The sequence below is a fragment of the Macaca nemestrina genome, chromosome 5, assembly GCF_043159975.1.
Source record: "Macaca nemestrina isolate mMacNem1 chromosome 5, mMacNem.hap1, whole genome shotgun sequence".
Taxonomy (NCBI): domain Eukaryota; kingdom Metazoa; phylum Chordata; class Mammalia; order Primates; family Cercopithecidae; genus Macaca; species Macaca nemestrina.
In genome coordinates this window covers 181,132,039-181,149,185 of record NC_092129.1, presented here as the reverse complement: position 1 = coordinate 181,149,185, position 17,147 = coordinate 181,132,039, and the positions used below count along the sequence as shown (strand labels likewise).

Below are 17,147 nucleotides of genomic sequence, written 5' to 3'. Positions count from 1 at the left end.
TTATGATTTTCTGGGACTCAATCTTTTCTGTTGTTAAAGTGTGTATTTATGCTCTTAATTACAGAAAGAGTATTCAAACCAAAATGCAGTTGTGAAGAGAATGCAGTCTCTCCAACTTGATTGTGTGCCAGTGCCTCCGAGCAGGTCAAATTCAGGTAAATTACACTGTGCTCAAAATCCATTCATTTATTTGTTTGGTTACTCATTCACTCCGCTCTAAAATGCTACTCAGGACCACATGGGAAACAGAAGAAACTATAAAAGTGAACACGTGCCTTAAAGGAATTTATAATATTCGAGAGTCAAGTTACATGTATTTGAAATACGAAGTAACAGTGTGCTCACCAGTCAGTGTTCTGAACAAAAGGCCTAACATACCTGATGGGGAGAAGTGATGATTCAGAAGAAGGTGAGGGACATATGTGAGAGCAAAGTCCCTGAGGAGGTCGTAGTGACTTAGAGCCAGACTACAAGCAGAGAGGCTTGTCTCAGGTCAAGTAGGAATAGTTTTTCCACTGTAACAGAAAGGATGGCAGAGTATAGGATACTGCAGCCACTTAGCTACCTGATCTGTGGCTAATTACTTAACCTCTCCTAAACTTCCCCCATCAAATCATCATCATTGCTCCTCCTCTCATAGGGCTCTTCAAGAATGAAAGAATTCATGGGACGTGCTTAGGACAGAGCTGCTGCAGATTTTTTTTTTTTTTTTTTTTTTTTTTGAGACAGAGTCCCTCTGTCACCCCGGCTGGAGTGCAGTGGCGTGATCTTGGCTCACTATAACCTCTGCCTTTCAGGATCAAGCGATTCTTCTGCCTCAGCCTCCCAAGCAGCTGGGATTACAGACAGGCACCACCATGCCTAGCTAATTTTTGTATTTTCAGTAGAAACGGGGTTTTGCCATGTTGGCCAGGCTGGTCTCGAACTCCTGACCTCAGGTGATCCGCCCGTCTCGGCCACCCAACGTGCTGGGATTACAGGCGTGAACACCGCGCCTGGTCGCAGATCTTATTTTCCACCTGAATCGCTCCAAGGAGACAACTACCTTCTCTGCTCCAAACCAAGTCCCTTTTTTCCTTGATCATCCCTGCAACAGCCGCTCTTCTCTTGCTTGCTATAATTTTCCTAGTACTCTCTTACTGCCAGCGAGGAGCTCCTATTATTTGTAAAGCTTGTGGGAAGAGGACCATCTCCTAAATGCTTCGGACTGGTCTCTTACTTATTTTCTGTGCGTCCCTCTGAGATACAGATTCATGATGGCGCTCAGATTTTATTTTACGTTTTAATGTTTCACGAACCCCATTCTAATGTTGATCCTTTCTTCTCAGCCACAGAACAGCCTGGTTCACTGCACAGTTCCCAGGGACTTGGGATGGGTCCTGTGGAGGAGTCCTGGTTTGCCCCCTCCCTGGAGCACCAGCAAGAAGAGAATGAGCCCAGTCTGCAGAGTAAACTCCAAGAGGAAGCAAACTACCATCTCTATGGCAGCCGCATGGACAGGCAGATGAAACAGCAGCCCAGACAGAATGTGGCTTACAACAGAGAGGAGGAAAGGAGACGAAGGGTCTCCCATGACCCTTTTGCACAGCAAAGACCTTATGAGAATTTTCAGAATACAGAGGTAAAAGGCACCGCTTATTCTAGTGCAGCCGGTCATGGTAATGCAGTGCCCCAGCCCTCAGGGCTTAGCAGCCAACCTCAAGTGCCATATCGGAACAATGTTTTATATAGCTCACATGGCTTTGGAACAAGACCGCTGGATCCAGGAACAGCAGGTCCCAGAGTTTGGTATGGGCCAATTCCAAGTCCTATGTCTAGTCTGTATAAAATCCCGGTGCCTGAGACCAACTATGTAGGAAACACACCCACGATGCCATTCACCTCCTTGCCACTAACAGGTAAATGGGTCTTTGATAGTCACAACCTTGTCTTTTTTTATTTTTCAGAAAGTAAAGCAACCAACCAGCTCTATTGTAGATTGTGGGTTGTGATGGGGACAGAGGGTATCGTCCACGGCCAGATGCAAGTTGCCGCTGTGGAATGGACTCCGCCAGGCCACTTGGTCTGGGAGTGTTTCATCTGGGGCTAGGATTCATCACACATGTCCACAAGCATCAGGAGGTGCTTGTGACTAGCAGGCGCCTTTGACTCTAATGTGGAGTGCATAGTAGTCCTATTTCACCCAATCTCTGATCAATGGGAAGTTATCTGCTTATTTGCTTTTACCTTGCTTGCTGTTTTTTGAAGATAAGAAATCAGTTTTGGATATTTTTGTTTCTTACCTTATATAGCTCAAAGACTACCATTAGTGATGAAAAACTTTTTTTTAACTCCCATATATCTATCAGGTGAAGTAAAAGGTACGTGATAGTAGTTACTGGCAGTCTAGAATGGAAGTGATTTAATGTAATATCCAGCATTTTTATCAAATAATACTCACCAACATCACCTTAACCACCTGAACGGCATCTACCAGTGATACCCACAAGTGTCCTGGAGATCCTGAAATCAACTCAGGTACAGGAAACTTTGAGAACCACAGAGCTTAGTTACAATTTCTTTCAAAACGCCAAATTCTCCAAAAACATCCTTTGAAAACATCCTCGATTTTTTCCATAGGTTTTATTATTAAGATCTGTAGAATGCAAAATACTGGATTAGACATTAAGCAGTATCCAAGTCATGTATAATTCTATGAGCAGAATATCCTTTTGTTTCCTTCATGTCTGGGGATAAAATTTTTCATTAGTATTGCCATATCATTTTATTCATTCATGATTAAGTCAATAAAAATTTCAGCTGGGGCCATGGTTGGCCAGGCATGGTGGCTCATGCCTGTAATGCCAGCACTTTGGGAGGCCGAGGTGGGTGGATCATTTGAGGCCAGGAATTTGAGACCAGCCTGGCTAACATGGTGACACCCTGTCTCTACTAAATAATACAGAAATTGGCCAGGCGTGGTGGTGCATGCCTGTAGCCCCAGCTACTAGGGAGGGTGAGGCAGGAAAATCACTTGAACCCTGGAGACAGACGTTACAGTGAGCTGAGATATGCCACTGCACTCCAGCCTGGGAAACAGAGTGAGATTGTGTCTCAGGGAAAAAAAAAAAAATTCTGTAATCCCAGCACTTTGGGAGGCTGAGGCAGGCAGATCACGAGGTGAGGAGATTGAGACTATCCTGGCTAACACAGTGAAACCCCATCTCTACTAAAAATACAAAAAAAACAAAAAAACAAAAAAAATAGCTGGGCATAGTGGCACGCGCCTGTAATCCCAGCTACTCCGGAGGGTGAGGCAGGAGAATCACTTGAACCTGGGAGGCAGAAGTTGCAGTGAGCCGAGATCGCATCACTGCACTCCAGCCTGGGTGACAGAGCGAGACTCCATCTCAAATAAAGAAAAGAAAAAAGAAAAAAAAATTCCAAAGCACTTCCCACTTTGTGCCATGCAGTTCTCCAGGCACTGGAGCTATAACTGAGCCAACAGCCTGAGTGAGTCCCTTCCCTCATATAGTTTAAATCCTAGTAGACAGAAGGCAGACCCTAAACCAATATTTAATGTGTAATTTTTTATCTTCTTTCCACATGAGCAACCCAAATACACTAGTTTAGTGCCAAAATCGCTTTCTGTTTTCACTCTTGCTGTGGTTCCTGATTCTGCCAGTGACAGATGTACAGGCATCCAGCTTCTTCAGGATTCTGAGATGCTTTCAGGGGGGAGGGGGCACTTGGATCTATAATAAATAATAGAATTTTCTGTGTTTCTGCTCCCAAAGATGATCCTGCTAAGTACTGAGCTAGTAAATGAACACGCTGAGTTTCTCCTTGCAAATTTAAATAAGTCTTTTGCTTGCTTTTGTTATCAAAATGTCCTAACTCTGTACCAAAATGTGAGTTTTCTAATTTGCCATATCATAGAAGAAGGGTGTGTGTATCCAGTAAGTACAAAAGGAAAATAAAAGTCTTCCTCTCAGTGAAAGAGCTCCTAGACCCACTGTTTCTATTCACTGTGCTGTTTGAAGTGAGGTTAGAAAAGGAAAGCTCACTGGGCTAGGGGTCAGGAGACCCAAGTCGAGTCCTGCGTGTGCCAGTCACTGCAGTGGGTGACTTTGGGAAAGTCGTTTGCCTTTCCAGAGTTCATTCTCCTCAATTATCAATGAAAATGTTACGAGTGAAAATTTATACATTGTAAGCTCTAGTGTGTTTCTAATATTGCATTCGTTATTGCATTCGTTGCTCCGTTTCATAACTTTCATGGCTTTTCCAGTGGCCAGATTTGGGCAGAAAGCACTGATTCAAGAAAACAAATCTCCAAGTAGAGAGGTGCAGGGTAGACCTCCATGTAAGCCCGTGGTGAACGCAGACTGTGAGTGACAAACACAGTGTCAGTACAAGCTGGAGGTGGTGGGCCAGGAGGATTCAACAGGGTAAGGCAGCTTAGCACTGTGCCTGCCGATGCACAGAATAAGTGCTCAGTAAATGGTAGCTGCTGTTATTAGCACTGTTATTATCACTGTTAACAAGAACACCTAGACAGCCTTGAGCGCTGGAAGGTACCTCAGAGACTGTCACGGCGGTTCCTTGCTAGGATTCCAGGGACCCCAGTTTCAGCAGCTTCATAAACACCCAGAACTACATACAGATGGCGTGTGCGTGCACATCCTATATTTCTTACACCTGTCTCTAGAGAGGGTCCCTAGTTTCCTTGGCTTCCTCAGAGAAAATGCAACAAATGAGCACGGTGCCTGGTCCAGAAGGCGGCCTATCTTAGGGTCAGGTGTGCTGACAAAGGTCCCTGGAGCTGCTATTCATTTCCCTCCTCAGAACTGTCTTCTCGACCACCTTCTCTCTCCTACAAGGATATGCTAAGTGCTCTTTAGGGACAGTACCGACACTTGACAAATTCAGCTCAGCATGAATGTCACTGAGCCCATGCCCGTACCAAGTCCCAGGCTAGCGAGTGTAAGGAATACAAAAACAAGTGGGTATGGTTGCTGCCCTCTCGGGACTCACATTCTAGTGGAGAAGTCAGACAGACCCAGCTCAGATACAGAGCGGCCCAGGGCAGAGTGCTGAGTCTAGGATTACAGTGCAGGCTCACGGAAGGAGGGGGAATTTGTGCTGGGCCTGTGGCAGAAAATCACAGATAGGGAGAAGCATGTCGGAAGGTCAACAGTCCAGGCAGAGGCAGGAGCACCATGTCAGCAGATCAGTGGGAAATCTGGTGGGACTGGAGTCTCTGGAGTGGAGAGAGGGCGGAGACAGTGAAAGGAAGATCAGAGACAGAGGGTAGGGCAGAGCTGTGGCTAGCTTCTGAATACTGAACCTGAGAGGTTTGAGTTTATCAGGTAAAGGAGGAGGACCCTTCACAGATGTTCAGAGTCATGGGATCCTGCTGGGAAGTGTGGCTGAGCTGTGCTGTGCTGTTCATCCACCTCTGATTTCTGACAGCCACATTTTTCTATGGTAAAATTCAAAAACATAAAATATACCATTTTAACCATTTTTACAGTGGCATTACCTAACATTCATATTGTTATGCAACCATCACCACCATCCATCTATGTAACTGTTTTGATCTTGCAAAACTAAAATTCTGTATCCATTAAACACCAACTCCCCAGCTCCCCTCCCAGCCCCTGACAACCACCATTCTACTCTCCATTCCTGTGACTCTGACTCTAGGTACCTCATATGAGTGGAATCGTGCAGCATTTGTCTTTGTGGCTGGCTTCATTCACTTAGGAAAGGTCCTCAAGGTTCATGCATGTTGTAGCATGTGATGTGATTCCCTTCCTTTTCAAGGCTGACTATTCCATTGTGTAGCTAGGCCACAGTTGGGTTATCCACTCATCTGCTCATGGGTGCTTGGCTGATTTCCACCTTTCGGCTCTTGTGAATAACACTGCAATGAACACGTGGGTAGAAACATTTCTTAGAACCTGTTTTAGTTCTTTTGGGTATATACTCAGAAATGGAATTGCTGGATCATATGGTAATTCTATCTTTAATTTTTTTGAAGAATCACGATAACTCTTTTTTTTTTCTTTTGAGACAGAGTCTCGCTCTGTCTCCAGGCTGGAGTGCAGTGGCACAATCTCGGCTCGGCTCACTGCAAGCTCCGCCTTCTGGGTTCAAGTGATTCTCCTGCTTCAGCCTCCTGAGTAGCCGGGATTACAGGCATCCACCACCATGCCTGGCTAATTTTTGTATTTTTAGTACAGATGGGGTTTCACCATGTTGGCCAGGCTGGTCTTGAACTCCTGACCTCAGGTGATCCACCCACATCGGCCTCCCAAAGTGCTAGGATTACAGGTGTGAGCCACTGCGCCCGACCCACTATACTGTTTATAGCAGTGGCTGCACCATTTCACATTCTCACCAGCAGTGCACAGGGGCTTCATTTCCTCCACATCTTTGTCAATATGTGTTATTTCTGTCTTTTTTTTTTTTTTTTTTTTTAATTGTAGGCATCCTAATGGGTATGAGGTGGTTTAGCCAGATTTTAAAGAAGAACAGTTTGAACTGTGGCATAGGATAATGAACTTAATGTTTGGGGTAAAGCCCTGCTTGTTTGCCATGCTGTACTTTTTCTCTTGCTTTTGATCTAGAATTACTTACCTGTGTGTTTCTCTTTGTTCAGATGAATCTATAAAATATGCTATATACAATAGTACTGGCATTCAGATTGGAGCCTACAATTATATGGAGGTTGGTGGGACGAGTTCATCACTACTAGACAGCACAAATACGAACTTTAAAGAAGAGCCAGCTTCCAAGTACCAAGCTATCTTTGGTAAGATACCCTGGAGGGACCCCATGTCTAGCAACCTTGAACTTTCTTACTTGTGAGAAGGACATAGTGGAATCTTAAAATTTATCTGATAATTCTTCTTGAAAGTTTTCTCATGTTACTTCTGCAAAATATCTTTGTAATTTCCATATAATTCCTTTGTAATTTATTATTATTATTATTTTTTTTTTCTGAGACGGAGTCTCGCTCTGTCGCCCAGGCTGGAGTGCAGTGGCGAGGTCTCGGCTCACTGCAAACTCTGCCTCCTGGGTTCACGCCATTCTCCTGCCTCAGCCTCCCAAGAAGCTGGGACTACAGGCGCCCGCCACAACGCCCGGCTAATTTTTTTTGTATTTTTAGTAGAGACGGGGTTTCACTGTGTTCGCCAAGATGGTCTCTATCTCCTGACCTCGTGATCCACCCGCCTCGGCCTCCCAAAGTGCTGGGATTACAGGCGTGAGCCACCGTGCCCGGCCAATTTATTTGTTTTTAATATGGAGATAATCACAGTATTTATGGATTTGTTGTGAAAATTAAATGAGTTGGTATGTATAAAAAGCTTAGAAGACTGCCTGACACATAGTAAGTTCTATAAAAAGTGTTAAATTTCATCATTAGCATCATCAGTATTACTGGTCAGACCTGGAAGAAACAGCTGTGTCAGGCCCTCATCAAAGGAGATCCTGTACAAGATAGAAGACTGTGCCCTCCACAGCACTTCTGTAATAAAATCAAGAGGACTATCTCTTACAGGGTTCTACTGTGTAGGCCCATAATGCTAATCCCAAAGTACAGTCTGGAAAAAGCCATGAGGCCAAAACAACTTGATTAAGAACCCAGCTTTCTAATTAACCATGGGATTGGCTATTTTTTCTTTTTTTTTTTCTGTAAAGGAACCAGTAGGAAATGTTAGGCCCTGCTGTCTTTGAGGTCTCTCTTGGAACTACTTAACTCTCTTATTGTAGTGCAAAAGCAACCACAGACAATACACACGTGAATGAGCACGGCTGTGTTCCAATAAAAGTTTATTTACAAACGCTGGCAGGGAGCCAGATGTGGCCCACAGGCCATAGTTTGCTTTTAAAATACCTAGAACAGAAATTCTGAATGGTCAAGGGCACCTGTGAGAATCTAATGAAACGCGGGATCTACCCCCTACAGAAATATTGACAAAATTTGGAAAGTATGTTGGGAAGTTCTTGGACTGCTGACAATCGACTGGTGGCAATACAAGCCACATTATGGAGGGCTGAGGAAAGAAGAGAGGTTGAAAGGAAAAATGAAATATTTTCTTCCTTATGTTCTGTTTAATGAGGTCGTGTGGGGATTAAGGAATTTTGTTGTGGTTGTTTTACATTTTTGTTTCCTTTTATTATTTTTACGAAGGGCTAAGGGAAAGAACCAGTAGAAGGAGAGAGGTTATGGCTATTTGAGAAGAGGCAATGTCAGTTGGCGGCGGGGTGGAGTAAAGGAGGGGAAGGGTCCAGAAACAGACCTTGAAGAGTAGTTACCTCATCGCTTGAAAGACAAGGAAGGCATTGTAACTGAATGGGTTCACACCTGCTGGACAATTCCTTGATTAAGTAAGAGGAAAGTGAACTGTTGGGCGTGGGTGGTGGTCAGGAGTTGTGTGGCTTTCACTCTGGCCAGATGTAAGTGGAAAATGTCTAAAAGGAACAAAAATGGTGGTTTTTCCCTTTACATCCAGGAACGTCTAATACCAACAGGGTCACGGGCTAAGATTGAATAAAACACCCAACCTGGTAGCCACATAGGGGTTTTGTTCACAGAGCCATCAGCTGTGGTTCAGGGATGTGTCTACTGGGAGGAAGGAATGCCTTATTCTTTTTTATTTGTTTTGTTTTTGAGACCACATCCTGCTCTATGGTCCAGGCTGAAGTACTGTGGCACAATCATGGCTCACTGCAGCCTTGAACTCCTGGGTTCAAGTGATCCTCCTGTCTCAGCCTCCTGAGTAACTGAGGAGTAACTGAGTACAGGCATGTGCCACCATACCCAGCTAATTAAAAAAAAAATTTTTTTTTTATAGAGACAGGGTCTTGCTATGTTGCCCAGGGCTGGTCTAGAACTCTTGGGTTCAAGTGATCTTCCTGCCTTGGCCTCCCAAAGTGTTGGGTTATAGGCATGAGCCACCACACCAGGCCAGGAATGCCCTATTGTAATTCACATAAAGACTGCATGTGGGCTAGCAGGCGTGTGAAATGTCTCCAGTGCAGCAACAGCTGTAGAACTAAGAAGTTATCTTTTCCCTGTCTTCTGGTACTCTTCATTTCACTTGGGTTTTTTAGCAGTTCAGGAAGCTGGAATGTTTGAATGGGCTTTAGCTTGACACCTTCTTCTCTTTCCCATTTGGCAGATAATACCACTAGTCTGACCGATAAACACCTGGACCCAATCAGGGAAAATCTGGGAAAGCACTGGAAAAACTGTGCCCGGAAACTGGGCTTCACACAGTCTCAGATTGATGAAATTGACCATGACTATGAGCGAGATGGACTAAAAGAAAAGGTTTACCAGATGCTCCAAAAGTGGGTGATGAGGGAAGGCATTAAGGGAGCCACAGTGGGGAAGCTGGCCCAGGTGCTCCACCAGTGTGCCAGGATCGACCTTCTGAACCACTTGATTTACGTCAGCCAGAACTAACCCTGGATGGGCTATGGCAGCTGAAGCGGACTCCTCACTTAGTGAATAACCCCAGAAAGCTGGCTGCCTCAGAGCATTCAGAATTCTGTCCTCACTGATGGGGGTTCTGTGTCTGCAGAAATATTGTTTCCTGTATTTCATAGCTGGGGAATGGGGAAAGAAGTCTGCAGCAAAGGGGTCTCACTCTGTTGCCCACGCTGGTCTCAAACTTCTGGACTCAAGTGATCCTCCTGCCTCGGCCTCTCACAGTGCTGGGATATCAGGCATGAGCCACTGCGCCCAGGCAACAATCCGCTCCGAGGAAAGCGTAAGCAGAAAGACCTCTTAATGGCCTAGCACCAATCAAAAAATGACTCCTGATTGGGTTTGGAAAGGGAGAGAAGAGATGTCTGAGGAAGGTCATTTGCTTTCAGCTTATGGCATTTCCTAGAATTTTGCTGAAGCAAGAAGAAAAACTCAGAGAACATAAAATCAACTTTTAAAATTGTGTGCTCTCTTCTTCACGTAGGCTCCTGTTATGAACAAAGTACAGTAAAATTCTAAGCCCTGTTCAGAGACTTTTTGAATCACAACTGCAGCTCATTGCCACGTTACAGAGTCTGTTAACATGGATATCAAATACCGTATCAGTCACTATAGGCTCTAAGAATCACATGCAGTCTTCATTAAATTATCGATTTTTTTAAAATTAATTGAGTTTATATTCAGTTTTCAAATTAACCGAACAGATTTAAAGGGGTACCAAGGAGGGGGGAAACATCAGATCTCCCAGACAGTTGTTGCAAGGAAATGCTACTAACTGTGACTACAGCAGAAATTCTTGATTGACTTTGAAAGTTACTTCCTGGCATTCTGGTACTTTCACCCAGCCTGGGTGCCCTGGAGAGGGAACAGGAAATGCTGATCTCTACGCCTGGGTGAGAGCAGAACCTCAGGGCTGACACTGTTGAGTGGCTTCCTCGGTTTGCTCTGTACCGTGAAAGTATTTTCATATTTTTCTGTGTGCCAGAGTGAAGGACAACTCCTGACTGTGGGAATTGTGCCTGTAGCACCCAACCTTTCAAAGTCCACCTGAAACCTGGGGGTGGATGAAGGAACTAGAATACTTCAGAAGACTGAAGCTGGGTGGGCCGCTCAGCGTCTCCACTGGCATTTTGCTAAACAGACAGGGAAGGCCGTGTGCTTAGCTATCCCCAGAGGGAGGACGAGAAGGGTGTGGTGATGGTCAGTCTGGCTGTCGGAACGGATTCTGGTGTCTTGGGCTGATAACAGTGTTGTTGATTCTGACTGTGAACCCCCTCAACTCTAGCAGACACATACACGCCCCTGAAACGGGGCTGCAGAGCAATCACTGAAAGGTTAATGCTACTACAGTGATTTTTACAATATGTAATAATCCAAGTATATGACCAGGTATCGTGGCTCATGCTGGTAATCCCAGCACTTTGGGAGGCCAAGCTGGGAGGATTGCTTGAGGCCATGAGTTGGAGACCAGCATAAAACAACATAGCAAGACCCTATCTCCACAAAAACAACAACAAAAAAAAATTAGCCAGGTGTGGTGGTATATGCCTGTAGGCCTAGCTTCTTGGGAGGCTAAGGTGGACGGATCACTTGAGCCCAGGAGTTTGAGGCTGTGGGGAGCTGTGATCACACCATGTCTCAATCATCATCATCATCATCATGCAAGTATAGAGTCCTGAAACTGAGAGCTCAAAAACTCCCCTCTGTCATTTTTCAGCTGTGTCACCCCGGGCTTGCTTCCTAACCTTTCACCATCATTATCCAAGTATAGAGTCCTGAAATTGAGCAGCTCAAAATTACTTTTCAGCTGTGTCACCCAGGGCTTGCTTCCTAACTTTTCTTAGCCTCAGATGCCTCATCTATAAATGGGGAGTGCAATAGCACAAAAGGCTGATGTGAAGATTAAAGAAATATGCATCATAAGATGCGTGGCACAAAATGGCAGTTTTTTAAGCTGCACAATCTTGCTGTATATAAAGAACTGGTTGTCAGATATGTTACTTAAAAATAGTGACACCAGGCTGGGTGCAGTGGCTCACACCTGTAATCCCACTTTGGGAGGCCGAGGCGGGTGGATCACCTGAGGTCAGGAGTTCAAGACCAGCCTGGCCAACATGGCAAAACCTCATCTCTACTAAAATTACGAAAATTAGCCTGGCATGGTGGCGGGTGCTTATAATCCCAGCTACTCGGGAGGCTGAGGCAGGAGAATCGCTTGAACCCGGGAGGCAGAGGTGGCAGTGAGCTGAGATCGCGCCATTGCACTCCAGCTGAGCAACAAGAGTGAAACTCCATCTCAAAAAAAAGAAAAAAATAGTGACACCAAAGACCTAAAAACTCAGTGCTACTGTTTTGCTTAGCACTAGGGTAACTGGTGTTGAAACTGTACAGACAGCTATTTTTATCATTTCTGAGATGAAACCCCAATCAACATATCAGGAAAAAAGGAAATACCTCACCAAAGATTGCTGAAAGTCAAATGATTAAATTCCACTCAAACATTATATATGTCTCTTTCCTTTTATTCAGGAATTAATGTGATAGAGTTATGTTGAGAGTATATGAAAACTTTTGCATAGTCTGTATTTAGGCCAAAACTGCCTTTACTACTCAAGAAACTCCAAAGGGCCAGTGAGGACACTGCAGGTGGCAGACATTTCCATGAGTAACACCTACAAGCACTGTGCCCACAGGACTGACACCAAAAAGGTCTCTTGGAGGGACAGTCATGCAATATGCAAAGAAGCTGTTGTCTCCAATTATTCAAGCCAAGGCTACAACAGTAGCCACAAATCTGCCAGTTATTTCCAATTAAGGCACAACGATAGACTTAAAGCAATAGTGGTTTTTTTCTCCACTGAGCTTTCAATTAGATAATGTCTATAACATTTATAAAGCTGGAATTATATAGTCAAAGCAAACATTAAGTGTGGTAAAACATACATAAAATTACCACTTAAACCACTTTTAGGTGTATAGTTCGGTGGCATTAAGTACACTCACAATGTTATGCAGCCATCACGAAAATCCATCTCCCCAAACTGAAACACTGTCCCAAGGAAACACCAACTTTCCATTCCCACTTCCACCAGCCCCCGACGACCTCCACTGTATTTTCTGTCCCTAGAAGTTTGACTCCTCTAGGCACCTTATTATATAAGTGGAATCACACAGTATGTCTTTTTGTGACTGGCTTACCTCCCTCAGCATAGTGCCCTCCAGGTTCATGTAGTAGCATGTGTCAGAATTTCGTTCTTTGTTCAGGCTAAAAAATGCTCCATTGCATGCACAGGCAACATTTTGTTTATCCATGTATCTGGTTTTGGACACTTAAATTGCTTCCACTCTTTTGGCTATTGTGAATAGTGCTGCTGTCAACATGAGTGTAAAAACATTTCTTCTTGTACACCCTGTTTTAAATTAATTTGGGTTATATACCCAGGAAAGAAAATACTGGATCATATAACTGATTTTCTGAGGAACAACAGTACTGTTCATCACAGTGGCTGCACCATTTTACATTCCCAACAGGAATATACAAGGGCTTCAATTTCTCTACATCTACACCAACAATAATTTCTGGGGGTTTTGCTAGCAGCCATCCTAATGGGTGTGAAGTTGTATAAAGAAAATTTAGATCTCATCATCTCTGAAAAGCAAATACACTTCCACCGTTAGTAGCCGGCCTAGAGCCGGAGCCCCGCGTGGACGCCCACCCAGCGAGGGCGCTATGGTTGGCAGCCTCGACTCCTGGAAAGGCCACGGTCGCTGAGGCGACGAGCGGGGGCGGGGCAGCGCCGACTGGGACACTCAGCCCGGGAGCCAGAGCCAGCACGAGAGGGGACGGTCTATGCAGGTGCAGGCAGTTCCAGGACTGGGAAACCACGAGCCGAGTTTCGGTCGCCCACAGGCAAGAACCCGGCGGGGCGGGGCCTCGGGGCGGGGCCTCGGGGCGGGGCTTCGGGGCGGGGCCTCGGGGCGGGGCTTCGGGGCGGGGCCGGAAGGGTAGAGGGCAAAGCAGGATGGAGCGGCGGGGTGGGCGGAGTGGGCCGCGGACCGCCCTGGGTCTCAGCGCATGCGCGCTTCCGACGGTGACGCGACTTGTGACCATGGTGGCTGTGCTGGGTGGCCGAGGCGTGTTGCGGCTGCGGCTGCTGCTTTCGGCGCTGAAGCCCGGGATCCACGTCCCACGGGCCGGACCCGCGGCCGCCTTCGGGTAATGGCGGCCACCCCGCCCCTGGGATCCCCAGCATCCGCGCGCTCGAGGGGCGGCGGGAGGGGCGCGTGCCGACCGCAGGAGTTCCAGGCGTGTGGGCACTGGGCGTGGGCGAGGTCCGGCCGCCCTGCCGCCCTTTGTGCCGCGAGACCCCGATCTTGGGGTGCAGCCGCGCTTGGTGAGCGAGTCCCTCGATCGTGCATGCGCCTCGGTCAGCCTAAGTTCAAAGAGTCCGGAGCAGTAGAGGCCTTGGGCCGTGGAGTGCAGCCACTTCAGTGTGCAGACCAGAGAGACCCAGGGAGATACTTTTGCCCGCAGTATAGACTCACCCGTGACGAAGCACGGATTAGAATCCCAACACCCTTATTAGTCCATTGCTCTGTCCAGAGTCCACACTGTAAGGGCATAAGGACAATAATCTCTTCTTCCTCCTATGTCAGAAATCAGCCTGAGAATGACTGTGCCCATTAGCTCTCTAGTACCGCTAAGGCCTTAATCCCGGGTCACGAGAGCCCTAAGTCTTCTCTTTGCTTGCTGATCTCGTACCTTAATGTGCAAAAGAATCACATTGGGAACTGTGAAAATTCAGAATCCTGGGCCTCACTCCCAGAGGATCTGATCTACATGTGTGGAGATGCCCAGGAACCTGCTTTATTCTCATTTGTCGTCCCACCTCTCCCCCATTTCAGGTAAAACAATAACAAAAAACTGGATTAATTTCTGACCTTCCGTCTTGAAAATGAATGTTCTTGGTCCCCAGAGATACTGGGCAGAAATGTGGATACAGCGGCATGAAGCTTGTTTCTTTATTGTCTACATACATCCCTACACACATGCAAACGCACGTATACAACGAACGTACACAGTGCATGTGCTCTGTTGACTGTTGATGGGCTATTTCCATGAAGTCAATACTAGATAGGTACACAGCGTTTAGAACTTTACTTGATCCAACATAGAAACTTTTAGTTTGAAAACTTGATTTAGAAGGAGAAAAGAGGGCAAAACTGACCAACTTTTAAAATTTCATATTGCAATTGACTAGCTCCTTTAATTTTAGAATTATTATAAGATGGTCAGGGCTATTTTGATAGATGGAAAAACATGTCAATGGCTACAGCTGTATAAATTAACAGTGAAGATGATTTTTTTTCCGTTTCCTGTTTGTAGAAAGGCATTGAAATAAGTAAGGTTACTGTAATTGTACATATATATATATATATATATATATTTTTTTTTTTTTTTTCCCTTGAGACTGACTCGCGCGCTACTGCCCAGGCTGGAGTGCAGTGGTGTGATCTTGCTCACTGCAACCTCTGCCTCCCAGGTTTAAGGGATTCTCGTGGTCTCAGCCTCCCAAGTAGCTGGGATTACAGGCACCCGCCACCATGACTGGCTAATTCTTGTATTTTTAGTAGCGATGGGGTTTCGCCAGGTTGGCCAACCTGGTCTCGAACTCTTGACCTCAAATGATCCACCCACCTCGGCCTCCCAAAGTGCTGGGATTACAGGCGCTCTCGGCCTACCAATATAGTTCTGATAGGTTATTTAATGGTTGAGGAAGGCCCCATTCACCGAGTTGCATTGCAGGTCATTCTTCCTAAAATATCTCTGAAAAAACAGGTTTCTCTGGATTTCGTACTGCCATTTTATACATGCAGCTGCAAGTTGATATGACATATAATCTGGAAAAACAGGCAGTGGTGTTAGTTAATCCTGAAACGCAGCTGTAGCTCAGTGTCAGTAGGTAAAAGGATTCATGTAAAAACTTAGCTTCAGAATAGCCACTGCCCAACCTACAATTGACTTGTGTTCCAAAAACTTGTTTGTAAGTCTGCTGTTTGGAACTTTGACCCTTATTTCAAAATCTGTAAGGTGATTTATTCCTGGGTCAGGTAAAAAAAAAAAAACTTTTCTACCTGAAATTGTGTATTATGTACAGTTACAGATATTAATAATTCACATAACCTAACAATCTTCCTAAAAAACATTTTCCAAGTTCAACCTTGGGATGCCCTGCCAGAGAATCAGAGACTGTCCTGCTGACGCCTGCACCACACTGTATCTGGCAGTCAGAGTGTGGCCCCAGTGCCTGAGCCCTCTTAGGACTCTGCTCAGCCATGAGGTTAGAGAGGAATCATGGCCTCTGGAGTTCTGATGGCCCCGTGGCCACTTCCTAGCTATGTGAATGTGGGCAGATTGTTCAACCTCTCTGAGCCTCTTGCCTTGCAGCGTTTTTGTGAGCATTTGAAACAATGAATGTAAAAGCCTGGGGATATAATAAACATGAAGTAATTAGTAGGCACAATGGGAATATTTATATAATAGTACAATATATAAGAAATGTAGGCTGGCGCAGGGAATATTTATATAATAGTACAATATATAAGAAATGTAGGCTGGCGCGGTGGCTCAAGCCTCTAATCCCAGCACTTTGGGAGGCCAAGATGGGCGGATCATGAGGTCAGGAGATCGAGACCATCCTGGCTAACACGGTGAAACCCCGTCTCTACTAAAAAAATACAAAAAACTAGCCGGGCGAGGTGGCGGGCACCTGTAGTCCCAGCTACTCGGGAGGCTGAGGCAGGAGAATGGTGTGAACCCGGGAGGCGGAGCTTGCAGTGAGCCGAGATCGCGCCACCGCACTCCAGCCCGGGGGACAGAGCGAGACTCTATCTCAAAAAAAAAAAAAAAAAAAAAAAGAAATGTAAAAATAATTCATCAAGATTCACGTAAATTCAAGCCCTGAAAGTAGCAAATACTTTATTGTAGGCTACTTTGCAAAACATACACAAAAGAAATAGCTGAACATATGATATTGTAATAGCAGCTTCTTTTTTTTTTTTGAGATGGAGTCTCTGTCTGTCGCCAGGCTGGCATGCAGTGGCGCGATCTCGGCTCAGTGTAATCTTCACCTCCTGGGTTCCAGTGATTCCCCTGCCTCAGCCTCCGGAGTAGCTGGGATTACAGGCGCGCACCACCACGCCCAGCAAATTTTTTTTGTATTTTAGTAGCGACGGGGTTCCATCATGTTGGCCAGGATGGTCTCGATCTCCTGACCTCGTGATCCAGCCGCCTGGGGCGCCCAAAGCGTTGGGATTACAGGTGTGAGCCACCACGCCCGGCTGATCCAAAGCTATCTTAACCATAGAAATGAATTTCTCAGAGGAATAGGGCAGGAATCATAATAAGTAAATGGCAGGGTCAGTATTGCCGTTGTTTGCTGGCTTCATTGATGCCCCTCTAATAATATTTCTGTAGATAAGGAGCTTAGAGTTTGGTCAGACTTATTACTACCCAACTCTGTCTTTTATTTTTCCAGAAATTGTGTGTTAAGATTAGATGTAGCTGTATTCAACACATCTGTTTGCACGTTTGTTTCTTTTTTACTTGAGATTGGCAAATAAGATTAAACCAAAGGAGAAAACAGGACGTCGTTTTTTCAAAGGG

At 45.5% G+C, this 17,147-nt stretch overlaps 2 protein-coding genes across 13 annotated transcripts in view; both read left to right on the top strand.

Moving 5' to 3' along the window:
- LOC105487318 (receptor interacting serine/threonine kinase 1) overlaps positions 1-11,985 on the top strand; it is a 45,022-nt gene extending 33,037 nt beyond the window's left edge. For 8 of the 9 annotated variants that reach the window (XM_011750769.3, XM_071097709.1, XM_011750768.3 and 5 more), the window contains 4 exons: positions 65-155; positions 1,329-1,898; positions 6,644-6,796; positions 9,171-11,985. In XM_011750769.3, the coding sequence (XP_011749071.1) occupies positions 65-155; positions 1,329-1,898; positions 6,644-6,796; positions 9,171-9,457 (1,101 nt within the window). In that variant the 3' untranslated portion in view covers positions 9,458-11,985. Of the gene's footprint in view, positions 1-64; positions 156-1,328; positions 1,899-5,348; positions 5,467-6,643; positions 6,797-9,170 lie in introns of those variants that run through there. The other variant, XM_071097712.1, reaches the window with a different exon arrangement.
- Positions 11,986-13,558: 1,573 nt separating this feature from the next.
- The window catches only part of LOC105487319 (biphenyl hydrolase like), a 33,136-nt gene continuing 29,547 nt past the window's right edge, over positions 13,559-17,147 (top strand). Inside the window, exon 1 of one of the 4 annotated variants that reach the window (XM_011750772.2) lies at positions 13,559-13,697. In XM_011750772.2, coding sequence (XP_011749074.2) covers positions 13,591-13,697 — 107 coding nt within the window. In that variant the 5' untranslated portion in view covers positions 13,559-13,590. Of the gene's footprint in view, positions 13,698-14,301; positions 14,387-17,147 lie in introns of those variants that run through there. The other 3 variants (XM_071097715.1, XM_011750773.2, XM_011750774.3) reach the window with 3 other exon arrangements.